Genomic DNA, 17,785 nt, shown 5'->3' with positions numbered 1-17,785 from the left:
AAGCGAAGTGGCACAAGCATTGTATTTTATAATACAACAAGAAAGAAGTAGACAGAGCTGAGAAGCGCCATCATCCAGCTGACAACGAATACGAATCTCGCGGAGGATGTTGAAAACACACGAGACAAAGCTTATTCTGCAGAGCCACAATGCAGGATGATATCTGGGGTTTTTTTTTCTGTGACCTTCCATCCGCTCCATGATCTTTGCATGAAGTGTCGACGTTCAGTACAAATGAGAGATTCCAAGAATGCGCCTTGGAACTTCAGGATACGGCCCTTTTGGCCAAATTAAGTTCTGGTGATCTTGTAGCTCAAGAAGCTAAGTACCACAAAAGGTGTTTAGTTTCGCTTTATAATCGAGTTATAAGACTTTGCGATGAAGATGACTCTGATCAAAGAAAATAACATATCATTCATGGAATCGCACTTGTCCTTTTCCTGTGTTTAAAGTGTCTGATATATCAAAGAAATATGCGGAGAGAATCAAGAATATTGGTTTAAACACAAAGCATGACGTACATACAACTAGACTCATGAACAGAATACTTGAACATTGTCCAGACATAGAGTCTCCAAGGAAGGTTGAGGTAATTTACTTGTCTTTAAAGATGATATCGACAGTGCCCTGAACACGGTTTGCTACGAGGATTATGATGCCAATTGTATGACCATACTTGCTGCAGCAAAGCTGTTACGAAAACACATTTTAAAAGCGTCGTCACCATTTTTTCATTACAGGCCAAATGTCCAGAGGAGTCTGTTCCCGGGTCCTTACTAACATTTGTAAACGCGCTTCTGCATGGTCCAAGTATGGAGGTAGAACGTTTTCCACAGACTGCTTTGTCAATGTCACAATTACTTACATACAGCACCTTCATAGCTGGTGGTAGCCAAGGTCATCGTCATGCGGTATTACGTGAAACACCTTTACCTGTATATGTTGGTATTCTTATGCATTGCCAAACTCAATGTCGAACACTTATTGACAGATTGTTTCATCTTGGAATATGTATTTCATACGACAGAGTTCTTTCTATGTCAACAAAGATAACAATATCCCTATGCCAGAAATATCAGGAGGAGGATTTGGTTTGCCCTGCTAGTTTGAAAACTGACGTTTTTACCACAGCCGCGATTGATAACATCGACCATAATCCGAGTGCAACAACAGCAAAGGATTCCTTTCATGGGACCAGGGCACAACCGAATTTCTCTTCCCGATGCTGACATATCTGTTCGCATCACGTCAAGTCTTCCTCAGTCTTATTCAAATGCCCCCTGCTATTCTTAGGGACAAATTTTCGACTGAACCTCCAATAGACGACCTGAGAATGGATATCGCCGACGTTTTTACCCCGTTCCAAGACGAATTCAGGTGGCTTCAGAAAGTACAAGAAGCAACTGAAGATTTGGGAGAATCATCTGCTGTGTCATGGGGAGCTTTCCACGCTACACATGAAACTTCATTCAATAGTCAACCTGCTGTGTCAGTGCTTCTCCCGTTATTTGAGAAAGAATCGAAGTCTGTGGCCATGATTAAACACTCAATGACGATCATCCGGAAATGTGTGCAGTCCTTAAATCTAGGACAAAACTCCGGTTATCACACTTGATCAACCGCTTTATGCGCTTGCGAAACAGATACAGTGAAATTGGCCCGATTCATATGGCGAAAACCAGTCCGTTGTAATGTTTGGCGGTCTACATATTGAGATGGGCCTGTTCAAATTAGTAGGTGACTGGTTGGAAGGATCGGGATGGACATTCGCATTAGCACAGGCGAACGTAGCCTCTTCTGGTACAGCAGATGCCTTTCTTAAAGCTTCCCGTGTAATGCGGACGAAAGAGCACACCAGCTAACTGTAAGTGCTTTGTATAAACTGATGACTTCAGCCTATAACAAATATGCAGAATCTCTCGAAAAACAACCAATCTGTTTAGATGAATGGTGTCAAAGAATGGCAAACGAAAGACCACAATTCAAGTACTGGCTATTAACGTTTTAACTTGAATTTACCATCTTGCTTTTTGTGAAATCGATCCGAGAAGGTAATTTTGAACTATACTCAGATGTGGTGACCACGTTAATCCCCTGGTTCTTCGCTCTTGACCATTACCACTACGCCCGATGGTTATCAGTACATGTACGAGATATGGAAACCCTTGGTTACAAAATCCGAACGTGGAGATAGAATTTCGTTCTGGAAATTTTGTGGTGCACAAGACAAACAGGACATTTTCTGGAATAGCCATTGATCACGCTCACGGACAAAACAATGCTCTAATCAAGTCCGAAGGCGGCGCTGTTGGTTTACTGGACAGTCCAATAGCCCTCCGGAGATGGATGGTGGCGGGCCCTGAGATGGCAAGGATGACGAAAGATTTCGAAAGTGATTTCGTTACATTAAAGGACAATACAGAAGATGATTCTCACCATGAAGGAAAGCGTTCGTGTCTGATGTTAATTCCCTGGTCGATGTGACTTGGAAATCCTTTTCAGGAAGACAGTACAGATTTGGTTGTCCTTGACACAAAATATTTAGCACCTATGTCGGTGAAAGTAGCCATTGGCAAGATTCAGGACATTGGAATCGAGCAATATAAGACTTATGTGAAAGACAGACTGATAGACAGGAAAGTGTCTATCTTTAATCCAGTGAAGAGAAACTCTCTGCCATTGCTTCGAACGCCAAGACAAAAACCCATTTCAAAAGATAAAAACTGCATCACTTCCCTGAAAAGCGATTGCTCTTTATTTTCGCGACTGTATATTTCATGTCGCTAGCCAGGAATCAGATGAGAATGTATGCAGAAAATTAATGTTTGCGACCAAAGATCGAAGTATTGAATCGATCCCTCTTACAAAAGATGCTCTGATACAACACACTAAATGTGCAACCCTCCAGTGTGGTGACGTGTGGGCGAACTCCCTACATCCTAGACCGATAGTTCCTAAGCCGGAAAACTTTGGATGGATACGGAATACATGTGGAACTTGGCAACCAGTCTGGATTTCATTGCCGGAGGCATCATCGTTTTGTAAAGAACTGATACACTGTGGCTGCAAGAAAGGTTGCAGACGAGCATGTAAATGTGCAAAATCATCACTTCCGTGCACAGCTCGTTGTGTCTGTAATGGTCAATGTAACTAATGTTGAAAGATATTGTAACATGAAACGGAAAATATAAGCAGAACAAGATGAACGGAAAAATATGTTAAAACCAAACTGATTACGTCGAAGTTGACTCTTACCCTGGGTTTTAACTTAAAGAAAATCAGTCGGAAGTTGAATGACAATTTTTTCATATTACCTTATTAGAATCGAAAATCCAAATGGAAACAAGTCATGGGCATCGTCTTGCCACAAATACTAAAGTGATTATTTTGTTAGGCAGCTATTGATACATGGTACAAATCATATTATAGTAGTATGTTACTAAAAAGTAAAGTTTTTGGAATCTATAAATTCTGTATTCGTCCTGAAACCCGGAAGTAGAAATAAATTAAGTTTCGCCAAATGTAGCTTGTTTCTAATTTTTAATATTGTTTCATCGCAATAATTTCCACGATATAAGCACAAACAAAGTTCTTCTTCTTTCTGAATTGATAATATTTTTGTTCAATAAAGGTGAAAATGGCGACCATTTAAAAAAAACAGAAGTTCTGGTTTGGAAATTAAAAAAAACCCTAATGAAGTATAAGTTGATTCGTTTGTAAATTAATAGATTGCTGATGAAAAGCATTTTTTAACATATACAACATATCCAACCATTGTTTTTTCCTAAAACCTTGTTTTTGTGATACCGCAGCGGCCATCTTGGATTTTTTGGCGATGGGTCCATATCTGAAATGTTTTGTTAGGTTATAAACTTTGGTCACACCAAGTTTCATGCTTTTACCACGAAATGCAGTATTTTTCTCTAATCTGCTGTACTAATGCTGGTGTCCAAAGCAATTCCTTTCACTTGAGATTATATATGCACGCTTCACGAAAAATGGTATTTTGGAATGGTGACGGTCTCCTGAAATCTATGTATTGATCTATTTTGCCTATTTTTGGGGATTTTACAAAATATTATTTCAATAACAATTTGTTTAGTTAAAGTTCCTTGATCCTTAACCAAGAGACTTGTTCAACACGTGCTTGTAGAGTGTCTGTTTAACATGTTAGAAGAGTGTAATATTTTGATGGTCATCAGTCCAGTGTCTATGGATTCTCTTTAAGGAGAGTTTCTGGAAGAGTGTTCTATTCCAAGCACTGTTTTGGAATATAATTTCTAATGTCCATGACTGCATTTTTTGCTATGTCATAACAGTTTCGCCCCCACACCACACCTTGATAAAAACAAATCTCCTTATCGTATTTTTTTTTAGATAACTGACCATAACGCCTATCAATACACAGTTACGTAATAATATGTTCATATAGCACAGTTACACAAATGACGAAAGGAGACAATTTTTGACTCGTGCCCTAACCAAGCCTCGAAATCACTATCTATGCCACCTAATCGCCCAGCCAGCAATATCTTTTAATGCAAACCCCTGCACTACCTTCGCGATATACTATGTCTGGAAATACACATGAACGTAGTGCCCACATGGACAAAAATGTCAATCATGATGTTGTCGTACGACAACCAAGTACGAATTGATAGTAAAATGAATGTGTGACTCACTTGAACAACAATGATTCGGTTGTCCTGTTATAGTAAAACAATGGAGAGGAGTAGGTCACCATCCAGATATCGCCTCCACCGCAGTCAAAGTACGGCTTGGTCCAATGCCCGTCTGACAACTGCGCCAGCACCTTGACGATATCACTAGATGGTAGCAGATTATTCCCAGACCTTTAAAAGATAAATAACAATGAAATACTTTATAATTATCTTTCTGTACAATTTTTGAATTATTACACAATATCTCGAAAGACCTTATCCTTTAGTCAAACGAAACTACAGGAGTACATGTGCTTTCAAGAAGTAACGAAAACATGATTTTTGTTTTCACGACAAAATATATACAGCCTCTCGTTAAAACTTCTTTGTGGAAAAAAAGTAATTAGTTACTATAACTCAATGAGATGGATTTCTAAGACAAACGTAGACCGAGAGGCAGCCGACTATTGCGTAGACCGAGAGACAGCCGACTATAGCGTAGACCGAGAGGCAGATGACTATAGCGTAGACCGAGAGACAGACGACTATAACGTAGACCGAGAGACAGCCGACTATAGCGTAGACCGAGAGACATACGACTATAACGTAGACCGAGAGGCAGCCGACTATAGCGTAGACCGAGAGACAGTCGGCTATAACGTAGACCGAGAGACAGCCGACTATAACGTAGACCGGGAGACAGCCGATTTTAGGGTAGACAGAGAGACAGCCGACTATAACGTAGACCGAGAGGCAGTCGACTATAACGTAGACCGAGAGACAGCCGACTATAACGTAGACCGAGAGACAGCCGACTATAGCGTAGACCGAGACACAGCCGACTATAACGTAGACCGAGGGACAGCCGACTATAACGTAGACCGAGAGGCAGCCGACTATAGCCTAGACCGAGAGACAGCCGACTATAACGTAGACCGAGACACAGCCGACTATAACGTAGACCGAGAGACAGCCGACTATAACGTAGACCGAGAGACAGATGACAATAGTGAGGACCGAGAGACAGATGACAATAGCGTAGACCGAGAGACAGACGACTATAGCAACATTGCATTAACAAGACATGCTTGATTGTTTTGTTTGAATTAACAACAGAGAATACCGGCATTAAAGTGAATACATAATTCTGACTCAAAATGAATACAAACAAATGGAATGGAGACGATAGAACTGTGAACAATGAGAATAGGGCCAGGTGTTCCGGAAGAGTAAACATCTTCTGTTTCATCGCCGACATCGGCCATAAAATACAGGTACAATCGGGGTAAAGTCCGTACTTAACATGAACAGTTTGCTAATTGTAAATTGTGTAAGCTATATGATCCTACTGGGAAATCGATCATATAGGCACATTGACAATAAACATGACGTCATCATTAAAATCCAATTGAATAGAAATTGGTATTCTAAAAGAGTTCTAAAACTACATCACATTTCAAGAAATTTCCTCGGATTTTAAAATTCATTCAAGTTACTACATTTATTTGACGCGGAGTTAACTCCACCTTAATATGGGGAAGGTATATTGAGACAAAACGTGACGGGAGTAACGATCGGGCAAGGTCAAACTGTGTAGCAGTGTGAGGATATATGTTTACATACACTAGAAGTCACTCCCCTAGTATCAGAGGCATCACGCTTGGCGATGTTATGCAATGATGCCGCTTTGGTGATAGATCTCCCTGACAATCAATATCAGGTCGTCGCTAAAAGCAAAATTACCAAGATCAAGTTGCAAGTCTCATGAAAATAAGCCCCAATATCTATATGATGTTGTTTATAATCGAAGCGTTATCAAAAATACCTATATGTAATCCATTATGTCCAGTCAGGTCATTTTGCAAAGGGTGTCCTGGGATATTTGTCTATTAACAGCGTAATAAGGTAACAGGTAAAAGTACTTGGGTTGATTTTGTTTTTCAAAATGAGTCTAGGATATTCCCTTGATAGCATTTCACAAAAGACATGCCAGAAGAGAAAACGTTGTCTAACGACTTCCACGTAATAACTTTCGTGAGCTAATTTGTAACAGAATCTTTTCGTCAAACGGATTTGGAGAAATATTCCATTTATCAACAAAGTCACAATGGACGGGATAATACCACCTAATTATATCTTAGATCATATACTGAGTTCGATCGCCCTATTTGACAACCAATAGAGTACTGCAGTTATAAAGACAGAAATTGCTTCATTTAAAAGTACGTTCGGGACATTTAAAGGTTTAGATATTACGAACTTCGCCGTTTTGGCGTGCGTGTATCAATAAAGATGAAAATCGTAGTGTTTGTTGACTGTTGAATTGAAGTTTCATATTTCCAAGGGCTTTTGAAGAAACCTTCTCAAAGGTGATTAATTAGACATTAGACATATCGTCGTCACAGTTCAAAGACATTAAGTGTGGGTACACACACGTATTTGATTGCCTTGTCAGACTTCGCCACATTTTTATCAGGGTAGATTTCAGACCCAGTATTTGAATTTACCTAAGTATACTCCATCACATTTCTTTGTGTCCTCCATATAAGTATTGTAGTAATAGCTTTCTGTTCTAGGACACGCAAGTAATTACGCTTTGTTTATTCAAGAGTGTTAACCCTTGAAGCTAGACATGAACATTTTGCTTTTCCAGAAGAAAGGAGAAATTATACAGTTGCTGTAATGAAATGCTATTTGAAACAGCAAATATAGTCATATTGTTGAACATATTGTGCATGTTCAGCCCATCAGATAGGGTGGTCGGTTGTTTTAGAAATAGTATCCAACTGATAATCATCTTATGCTAGACATTTGACGCATTGGAATGTGTCATCTACATATCTGTAATGCAAAAAAAATGTCAATTTTACATAAATATGTGTTGTGCAATATATTTTAAGTTTAATAACTAATTATTTATCAAATGGCAATTCTATATGTTGTGAATACTGTGTAATCAATATTGTCTTTTTTTCACAATGCAATGTTATCAATACTTCGGTGTATTTTACGTCATTATTTAAATAACTTAAGCATTGGTGTAAACTTTTATTTTGAGAATTTTTCATATAAATGTACTTTCCTATTGTGTATATAGATAATTGTCTGATTGAGACATGCGCATGATAGCGCGTATTCGGACGCGCATGCGTTACACGCGCGTGTGAGGAAGACACAACGTGTTAAGGCTGCCAATTAGCTATGACGCAAGTGCAGTTCATTAACTATCAAATCTGAAATCAAAGACACCAACTATTGAAAAGTGTAAAGGCAATCCACGTCAGATACACAGGTATTATCAGTTTGCTGACGATATTTCTCTCTGAAAAAAATCTTACACCAATCTGCGTTTACTTGATAAATATTCAGTCTAGCAAACCGATTGCGGGATTGATCATATAGTCTATGCCAATACACATCATTCACTGCAAATCTCGCACGAAAAATGAGATTGAATGCTTGGTCAGAATTTCAAAAATTCAATATTTGAGACAAAATCCGCTTCATTTCGTTAAATTTGTGTTTCCAGGCTAACGAACCAAAATATATCATTAAAACAATCGACGAGATGTAATGAAATATATTTAACAGTATACCGTGTATAATATTCATGTAACGTAAAATATATATTAGTTCATGCAAAACTGTTATACTCGCTACCTTTGGCTTCTCAAGTCGAGATAATTAAGATCAAAGGTACTCTTGTAGATCAAAGAAGATCTACATCACTACGTCATATGTATAAGGTTAATCTATTAAATAGGGATGGAATGGATTTTCTTTTTTATTATTAGCATTGCGGAATAGCAGACTGTAGTTATCTACATATCTTTCGAGGCGCGCTACAATGCAATGAAAATGGAGACAAAACTATTCAATTCATATATTTATATTAGGGTGGCTTGGAACAAAAACGTAAAGAACATACTCATTTTTAAATGTTTAACTTTTGATAGCTATAAACGATCTCGCCAATGCACAACGCCATCGTTTACCTTGTCCTTCCGCAGTGTCCAGTCTTTTTCTCCAGAAACAAAAGACACCAAATAACATCAATTATATTAATTCGCGTTCAATTAGATTTATTTTATGTGAATAAATGGTAAAGAAAACACAATTTACGGAAATGAAACGGGGATTATTTTCCTGGCGTATTAATATTGAACCGGTGTATTGTGTGGAAAATCAGCACGAGAAACGGTGTTTTGATACTGTATTCATAGTGTTATTATGGTAAAGTGTTTATTGTTTTCACTTGGTATGTTCATATAAAGAATCAACACTCAGTATGTAAATATAGTGATGTGAACTTAAGAACTTAAAGACATACCTGTATCTGACCTTGTCGATTGTCCTGGTGACGTTGTCCCAGTTTTTGACCTTGAGGATTTGATACCACTCCGTGCTGACGGATTTGTAGTTATAATTGATAGCGATGTCATGCGCAAAGACTGTCCCATTTTTCTTGTATGCATATGGACAGAAAGAATCGTATTGGGTTACGCCAGTTTCTACGGCGATGGCTGAGCCAAATATGACGTCATCGCCATGAATGTTGTTCCGGACGAGAGTGAAGAGAATTTCGTCCGTTAAGGTGAGGAAGGTTTCCGTTTTGGAGAATAATTTCGGTAAGAAAATTGGCAGTTCTTATAGCGGGTCCTGTGTATACACTCCATGCCGAATTGTTGAAGTGCAGATTGAGAACCTCCTCGGTACCACCGTTACACTGGCTGTTTTCCACACGATATACATACTCCAGGGCCTGCTTCACTTGATCTGATGAGAAAAGAAGCAAAAGTAGAGGAACAGCAATCAAAAAGTCAAAAACAAAATGTATATGTTAAAATATATCATAAGTTAAAAAGTCTTTGAACAATTTTGTTTTGCCACTGTGCTTTATTATGACAAGCCAATGACATACCTGGTAACTTCTTGACGACCTATATATACATGATTTGTTGGAGTCATTTTGAAGAAATTTGCCAATTGGTTAAAAATATACAGTCTGGTCATATTAACCTATATGTAAAATACAAACTTTAAAATCATTCATTTGACAACTCTGCCACAGGTTACACCAACGCGTTCGAGATGAAAGGCGGGTGTTTTGTCGATTTTCCAGCCTGCCAGCCAAAAAGCCTATATGCCTCTTAAATATAATTTATTAATCGTTATAAACAATACAGTCGGCAAAACGTCAAACTTCTCAGTCGCTTATCGATCTAAATGAGATATATATATATATATACCACAGCAACCTTCTGACTATTACCAACTTCTAGATATAGTCTGACTTCATTAAAGGTAGAACTTAAGACGTAGTGTGAGTAAGTACCTGTCGTTTGTTCAGATCATGGATCATCTTCAAACGGCTTAAGAATAAACAAAAATGACGCCAAAAACTTGTTTTTGTACCGAACACTAGTATTTGTGAAATAAATGCTTGACAAATAAAATTTCTCGTAAGAGGTAATTTGTTACACTAATGCGAATATAACGAACGCATAAATCTCATCGATTTTCAGTTTTATGGAAATGTGTCGATTCTATAGGCTACGGCAAAGGATCATTTTTATTTCAAATCCGTTTATTTAGAGTATTATGCATATATTGATCGATCTACATACAGTGTTCATCACGTCACCCGTTTTCGTAATAGCTAATGTTTCATCTATATGAAAGCTTTAATCACAGACAAGATTTAAATGACATTTCCTGTCATATATATATATGATATACCGTGTGCTGGCGATATTGCTGTTGTAGATTTGCCGCGTACAGGATGAACAGGAATCTCAAGATCTTACATGATATCAATTATTTTCCTCTCCTACATATAAACAAAAATATCGTGTGCTGGAGATATTGCTGTTTAATTATGCTACATAAAGTATATACATATGTTAAAATACTTTGGTGGATACCAAATATTGTGTTTACATTAACGTCGAATTAAACTATCTTTGTTCTTACAACGATATATACATGTAAGTATAAAGTTTTTACATGGGTGATAGATATTCATAAAAGATGCTTGGTCACTGCAATAAATATCAGGGTGCATCTACCATACAGACATTTGCTTTCTCAGTTTCCGGAATCAATATTTTGTTTTGTTTTTCTTGTGAGTTAATGATGCTGAATAATGCTCATTAATACATATAATAAATATATATGTTAGTTACGTTGTCAAGTCTTGGTTCTTGTTGACATCGACAGACACATTGCTTGCACTAATAGAACCTATTCAGACCTCAAGATTATGTTGTCATGCTATAAAACATGGTCTGGTCTAGCGTGGTGCGTTCTCAGTCTCATTGGCCCGGTCTCAATTGTTGGTCTCGTCGGTCTGGTCCGGTCTCAAAATTTCATTAAAAAAAATCCCCACTTAAATTTTTTAAATTTCAATACATTGCGTTAATAACCGATTGAACACTGGATATAAAACAAAATCGAATCGGTAAGTCAAGCCGTGAGCCTGTGCTGTCATTTCCAAAGTGTACCCTTAGACATGTGATGAACTAAAATGCCAGTAACTTTATGATAGGGCGAGGGCAACATCAGCTACAAAAATAGTCTTTATACAAACCACAATGCTGACTAATTTTTACACATTTACGTTTCATATACTATAAAATATAAGTCTAGTAAACAATACGCGATCAAAAACACTCGTGACAAATGAGTGTCATAGAGTCGAATTGGTCAATATACAGAATATTCCACAACGATATCAGTAGAAGGAGAAGAGGTTGATGTGTCACCAATACAGAATGTCACATGGCGGTGAAACATGAATCTGTCGTAAATCTGTCCTTATTGACGTTCACCTCAAAAGTCCCGCAGTAATTTCAATTTGCTACATATACATAAATATACAAATTTAGGGAATACAAATGTATGTACATATTGACATACACAATTAATCAGAACCGATTCCTCTGTAAGGTCATCTCTTTCTTATCTACATGTAAATTAGTAAAAAGGCTGTGTAACTTTTTCCATGTCCTATCGTGTTTTGTCAGAAAAAAATAGTACCAACACGTGTATCGGCATTAAGATCAATCATATTATTGTTTGGGAAATGGCAGCATAATTTGGTGGATAGATATTAAGATAATTTGGTGGAAAGCTATTAAGATAATTTGGTGGAAAGCTATTAAGATAATTTGGTGGATAGTTATTAAGATAATTTGGTGGAAAGCTATTAAGATAATTTGGTGGAAAGCTATTAAGATAATGTGGTGGATAGTTATAAAGATAATTTGGTGGATAGTTATAAAGATAATTTGGTGGATAGTTATTAAGATAATTTGGTGGATAGTTATTAAGATAATTTGGTGGATAGTTATTAAGATAATGTGGTGGATAGTTATTAAGATAACTGAAAGGCCGGGGACGGGGTATAAAAGGGAGACAACTTGGGAAAATGGAGGGTTATACAATTTGTTGGCAGCCTTCACTTCAGAGAGAGAATTTCCTCAAAATCATGTTTAACAAAAACTTATCTGACATAGATTTTGTTATGGTAAAATATTTTTTTGTGAGGAATCTGAATACGAGTAGATATTTAGATAATTCCATGGATTGATATTATGTGTAGTAATCAATTGATAACGAAAACAGATCAATATGAAGCCCAGTGACAAATAAAAGAAATCACGTTGTATAACATTCTGCATTCTTTTCCTAGTTGGTCCTAGTTTAAGGATTCTGTTCAACAAAAAATTGCGACTAATGCTTATAGATTCGAATGTCAATAATATATGCACTAATATATAAACTCATGATTTGTGATGCTGAATTGCATGTGTAGCCAAGAGTCTTGATTTCATTATGGCGTCACAATAAAGAACAATGACGTGACGTCATGACATCAATATAATGAGCGTCTTTCAGTCAAAATGTAAAGCCATTCTCCCGAACATAACTGGCTTTCATACGAAGGACACTAACAACGAGAAAAGTTTTTTTGTGAACCTTAGGTTGCAATTCTTTGGCATGGCAAACTGATTTCCAGTCACTGTCTTTTTGAAATTCAAAAGGCGGAATGTCTGAATGAAGGACAGGGGGGGGGGGGGGGGGGGGATATGATAGTAAATAATCATAATAGTATGTGGTTAGATATAGATATTATCTGGAAGAGTCCAATATACAAAGATGTATAAACTCCAAACGACGTCATCATATAACAACGTATTCAAGAAATCTAAAACACGGAAACAAAATATTTGACCAGCGTTACACTGTTAGGGCCTTTACGGACGGAATAGAACATCGATATGGGACAAAATGGGTTTTTTGGGGAAAACAAGTATCTCCTTTGTCTAAAAATGTAAGGTACATGTAGGTGTTATGTCACCCCCGATTTTTTTATATTTGCACCAAAATCTTAGCGACACTAAACGGTGTCGGAGAATTCTATATTTTCATATAGTAGTGCGCTCTGGTGTCAGGGCCAGAGGAAACTCGGGCTAATGAATATCATGATTATGTTTGAGGGGCGATCTCATGATGTCAATTAGAAACATTATACTTGCTTATGCGAGATGAAGTAAGACGTGTATGGTGTGTGTTGATATGCCTCGTGGTTCCGTTGTAACCATCTTAACTTTCATTTAAAGATTAAATGTTGCTTTGGTCGATTTCATGGCGATGATGATATGAGTTGCTCTTGAGACAAATCTAATGAACTGTGAAGCAGTTTATGTTGATTCATCAATTCATCACCCCAGGAAATCGACCAAAACAACATTCAATTCTTATATAAATTGAGGAAGCACAAGTCTTCAGTTACTAGAACTTGTGCAAGTCTAATGGGATGCATTAAAAGAAATAGTCCGTCATGAGATGATCACCAAAAAGTAGTATTAAGACGAAAATACGATAATGATCATGAATTTATTTTGATTGTAAATAGGCATATTGACAGCATTAAGAGTTAATTTTGAATATACATGTATACGAAATCAGGCATCATTCGTGTTTTTGTTGAAAATCTGTTATATTTTCATAATCCTAACGTTGGCCTATTATGCAGATCAATCAGAACAGAACCACTTTCTCCAAACTTAGCCATGATAATCTCAAACATATGTTAATTTTAACTCGAGCGATTCCTGAAAATTAAGCCTACTGATATTTTCCCTGCATGTGCCTTATGGACGTATGGGTAAGTCCTACAGTTTCATGATGTCTAATTTGAGTAGAAATAGAAATGCTTGAGATTGTAACATTAATAACAGGTGTTGTCACCTAGTCCTTATTGTCTTTGTACTTTCTCATGAATTATGCAAATCTCGTTAAATGGATTTAGAGTTTGAATTATGGTTTCGTTATTATGTCAGTATGTTGCTTTAGGTAATCTTTACCAGTTGGATGTGAAAGTTAATGTATTACCTCTGTATTTATATTTATTTATCATTTGTAGTTATCTGTCCAAATATTTCATTGATTATTTATTACAATTGTTTTGTTTTTTTTTGTTTTTTTTTTCACACTATGACTTCAAATTACCAGGAAGAAAAAAAGTATTTTAGAGATAAATATCTTTAAAAAAAATCTGACACGTCCTTAAATGTGCCTAGCTGTTAATAGGACGTTAAACAAAATAAACCAAACGAATCGTTAAACAATATTTCCTTGACGAACAAAAATCGTATAAACCATGTCAATAACGTGTTGACTGGGTAGGAACAACTGTTTGATGTTGTTTACACCTGAGAGCGTGAGCTAAAAGTTATTGCAGTTGATACCCAATAATATCTATAATAACAGGATGATTATATCATATCATAACTCAGGGCGGTTAAAGTACATCCTTATGAAGATCTTCCTACACATTTCTATAGATGTACTATTATAAATGTATGTTTGATTTGATCACGTTGACACACTACATTTGTATATTCATATTGCCATAAACCAAAACAAGCTTTCCGATCATATAATGAAATGCTTTTTGGTTTGTTTTTGTTTAACGTCCTATTAACAGCCAGGGTCATTTAAGGACGTGCCAGGTTTTAAAGGTGGAGGAAAGCCGGAGTACCCGGAGAAAAACCACCGGCCTACGGTCAGTACCTGGCAACTGCCCCACGTAGGTTTCGAACTCGCAACCCAGAGGTGGAGGGCTAGTGTTAAAGTGTCGGGACACCTTAACCACTCGGCCACCGCGGCCCCTATAATGAAATGCATTGTGTTATATATAGTACAGTATGTATACTGACTTGATCAAACCCACTAAAGTATGTACGTACTCGAACTGGGAAGCACTGGGAATTGTCATATATATGATGAGTGTGATTTACATACACGAGTTAATCTCAAGTTTCTTTGATAATTAAGCATTATATATACATGTATAGATATATCAATATTTGTTTATTAATTATTAATTATTTTTTAGTTTGAATGTATTTTAACTTGTCTGTTTGATGGGATGTGTTGGTTTTTCGGTGGATTGGGGTAGTTTTTGCTTGCTTTTTCCGGGGGGGGGGGGGGGGGGGGGATCTATTTTGTTTGTTTTTTGGGTTTTTTTTGCACACGTCCAGTTCAAGCATTATTAATCATTATTGATAAGTATATACAAAATGTATACAAATTTGATTGTGTAGTGTACAAGATTACTGATGTTAACATCCCAACAAAACTTTTCTTCTATTTCAATATTTTCTTTCATCTGACATCTAAAATATGATTATATTACCTTGCGATTTCTTTTGTTAACTCAATACATCGGACCCTGTTTTAAAAAAAATGCAATGTATGTGTATTGAAGACGCATTAATTTAAGCCATAAACTATTCAAAATTATGTTAATAAAGATAGTATTGGTGCTTTAATTTAAATGGCAGCAAGAATCCCTTCGGGTGCAAGGACATGAACAACTTGATGATTACAGTATGTTTCAGTAGTCGTCATTTAACCGTGCCATTCGACAGTCCTTTTCTTTCTGTGCTCTGATGCTAATTATTTCCCAATACAACATCTATGAAATATACTTCCGTTATTTAAGATTTTATCATAAATTCTGCTTCAAACAAACCTTTCCATTTTGGTAATATTTATTATATTGACGTCATAGATAATGACATTGCTTTGCTGCGTCATATGATTGTATTTCAAATTCTGAGATTGAGCTTAAATCATGAATTGATTTTGAAGTTCCCTCCGGTTTTAAGTAAATGTCATTATCGTATATAACAACATAATCATTAAAATAGATATGATTGATGATACTGTCCTCTTGAGAATGATATATACATCAATTTAAATGAATAATGCTGGACATCAGGGGGATACAATTTTATAGAAGTATACTGGACATCAGGGCATAATCTTATTTTCACTTGTTTATGACCTATTAGAGGGCTGCGCTTTCAGGAAGCCTTTTTATAAAGAAAGAGGGGCTTTAATAGACGGTGAGCTACCATCTGGTATCCTTTCTGTGTTTTCACAGATATTGTGTTTTTGAGGTATTATATTTGTAAACCCTTGCTGTATGTTTTGGGGGTTTTCTTTTCTTTTGTTCCTTCCCCAGCTCATTTTCACAAACTTCAACAAGCCCTACTTGAAGATCACCCTACGAAGATGAGTTTGCATTCTCATTTGCTTGATCAAGGTTCTTAGTGTTAATGTTCGTGTTCTCAAATTATTTTTTTGTTTTGTTTTTTGTTTTTTGTATTTTTGCTTTTTTTTCGTTCGTCCGTATATAATTGTGTCAAGGCCATCCATGAACTGCTGCATATAAGAGATATGATAACTGAAGCATTAATTGATTGACTGTTGCTATAGGAGATCACAATATCAAAGAGAAATATGTTGGTAATGCTTAACACTTTGTAGCCTGAAAACAAATCATTTTGTATTCTAGATATACAATATGTGTCAATCAACGACCTTTTGCAGACATTGAAAATTAAAATGGTAGTAACAGTTTTGTTTTAATTTCGAACACAAAATGCTGCAAAAGAAAAATACAAGAAGGGTACCTTAGATAAAAATAGACAGAACATGTCGAACGGAGAAAGAAAAAGGCTACATGTCGTCGTTTGATCTTAAGAATCCATCAGTGATGTTAGGGACAAAGGATCTAGTAAGCAACGTTGAAATAAAGAGTCGAACTGATATCGTTTTAGTGGAGGTTGGAATTTAGTTGAAATAACATCAAACTACATATGTGGCAATCAAATAATACACAACAAAGAATCCAGTGAAACACAACGTGGTATATTTTATAAATTAATTATCAACATAAACCATGATTACGGTTCGTATCTATTAGATTTTAATTCTACCCCAGGAATTTTACTGCATCCATGACAAGTGTAGATACATAGATGAATGCGGTAAAAATTCAAAAATGGCTCGAAGGAAATGCCAGAATCTGGATACGGAGTTGTAAAACCACAATTCAATTAATTTCATAATTTTCTCTGTTGGATTTCAAAAACCACACATTACTAAAGTTCAAACTTCATTCGGATTTACATATATATATAAATCAAACAAATGATTGACTCGCTAAAGATTGTCTGAGCTTAGTTTTATAGCCATCATAATATTTTGAAAAATGCTATCATATATCTTGATACAACACTTTTTTGAATGAGTTTGTTTTGGCAAAACGCCATTAGATATTTAATATATCATTTATTTTATTGAACCTAACGTAAAGATCTGGTGTTTCACTTAGAGGAGAACTAAATCTTACCTGATGTATTTGCCGTTGTTGTATCCAAAGCCAGTAGCAGTACCAGAAATAGGTATGTCATCCCCATGGATCCTCACCTGTGTACACACACACGTCAATACGTCTATCTACCTGTGCTTCCTGTCACCAGGTGATACAGACAGAGCGAGACCAGTCTACATACATACTAGGAGAATACAGGTATACCATTGATGATGATGCTGCTGCTGCTGACTGTGATGATGATGATGATGATGATGATGATGTAAACAAGATACTAAAAACAGCGCTGGGAAATGATAATCGTTGATGACCACGCATTGATATATTCTCTATAAAATACAATTTACAGGAGTTGTTGATATCTTTAACACGATCGTAATGTATAATACCGATACCACACCTCACCTTGTCGTAGGTCCATGAACAACTG

At 36.4% G+C, this 17,785-nt stretch overlaps 1 protein-coding gene across 1 annotated transcript in view; it reads right to left on the bottom strand.

Moving 5' to 3' along the window:
* Positions 1-17,499, bottom strand: part of LOC117323080 (probable G-protein coupled receptor CG31760) — a 37,574-nt gene extending 20,075 nt beyond the window's left edge. The window contains 4 exon segments of the mRNA XM_033878085.1: positions 4,683-4,853; positions 8,992-9,264; positions 9,266-9,437; positions 17,374-17,499. Coding sequence (XP_033733976.1) covers positions 4,683-4,853; positions 8,992-9,264; positions 9,266-9,437; positions 17,374-17,440 — 683 coding nt within the window. The 5' untranslated portion in view covers positions 17,441-17,499.
* Positions 17,500-17,785: the final 286 nt, after the last annotated feature.

The sequence above is a fragment of the Pecten maximus genome, chromosome 3 (assembly GCF_902652985.1).
Source record: "Pecten maximus chromosome 3, xPecMax1.1, whole genome shotgun sequence".
In the NCBI taxonomy this organism is placed as follows: Eukaryota; Metazoa; Mollusca; class Bivalvia; order Pectinida; family Pectinidae; genus Pecten; species Pecten maximus.
The sequence above is the reverse complement of the archived record's forward strand: the minus strand, read 5'-3'. Positions and strand labels throughout refer to the sequence as shown.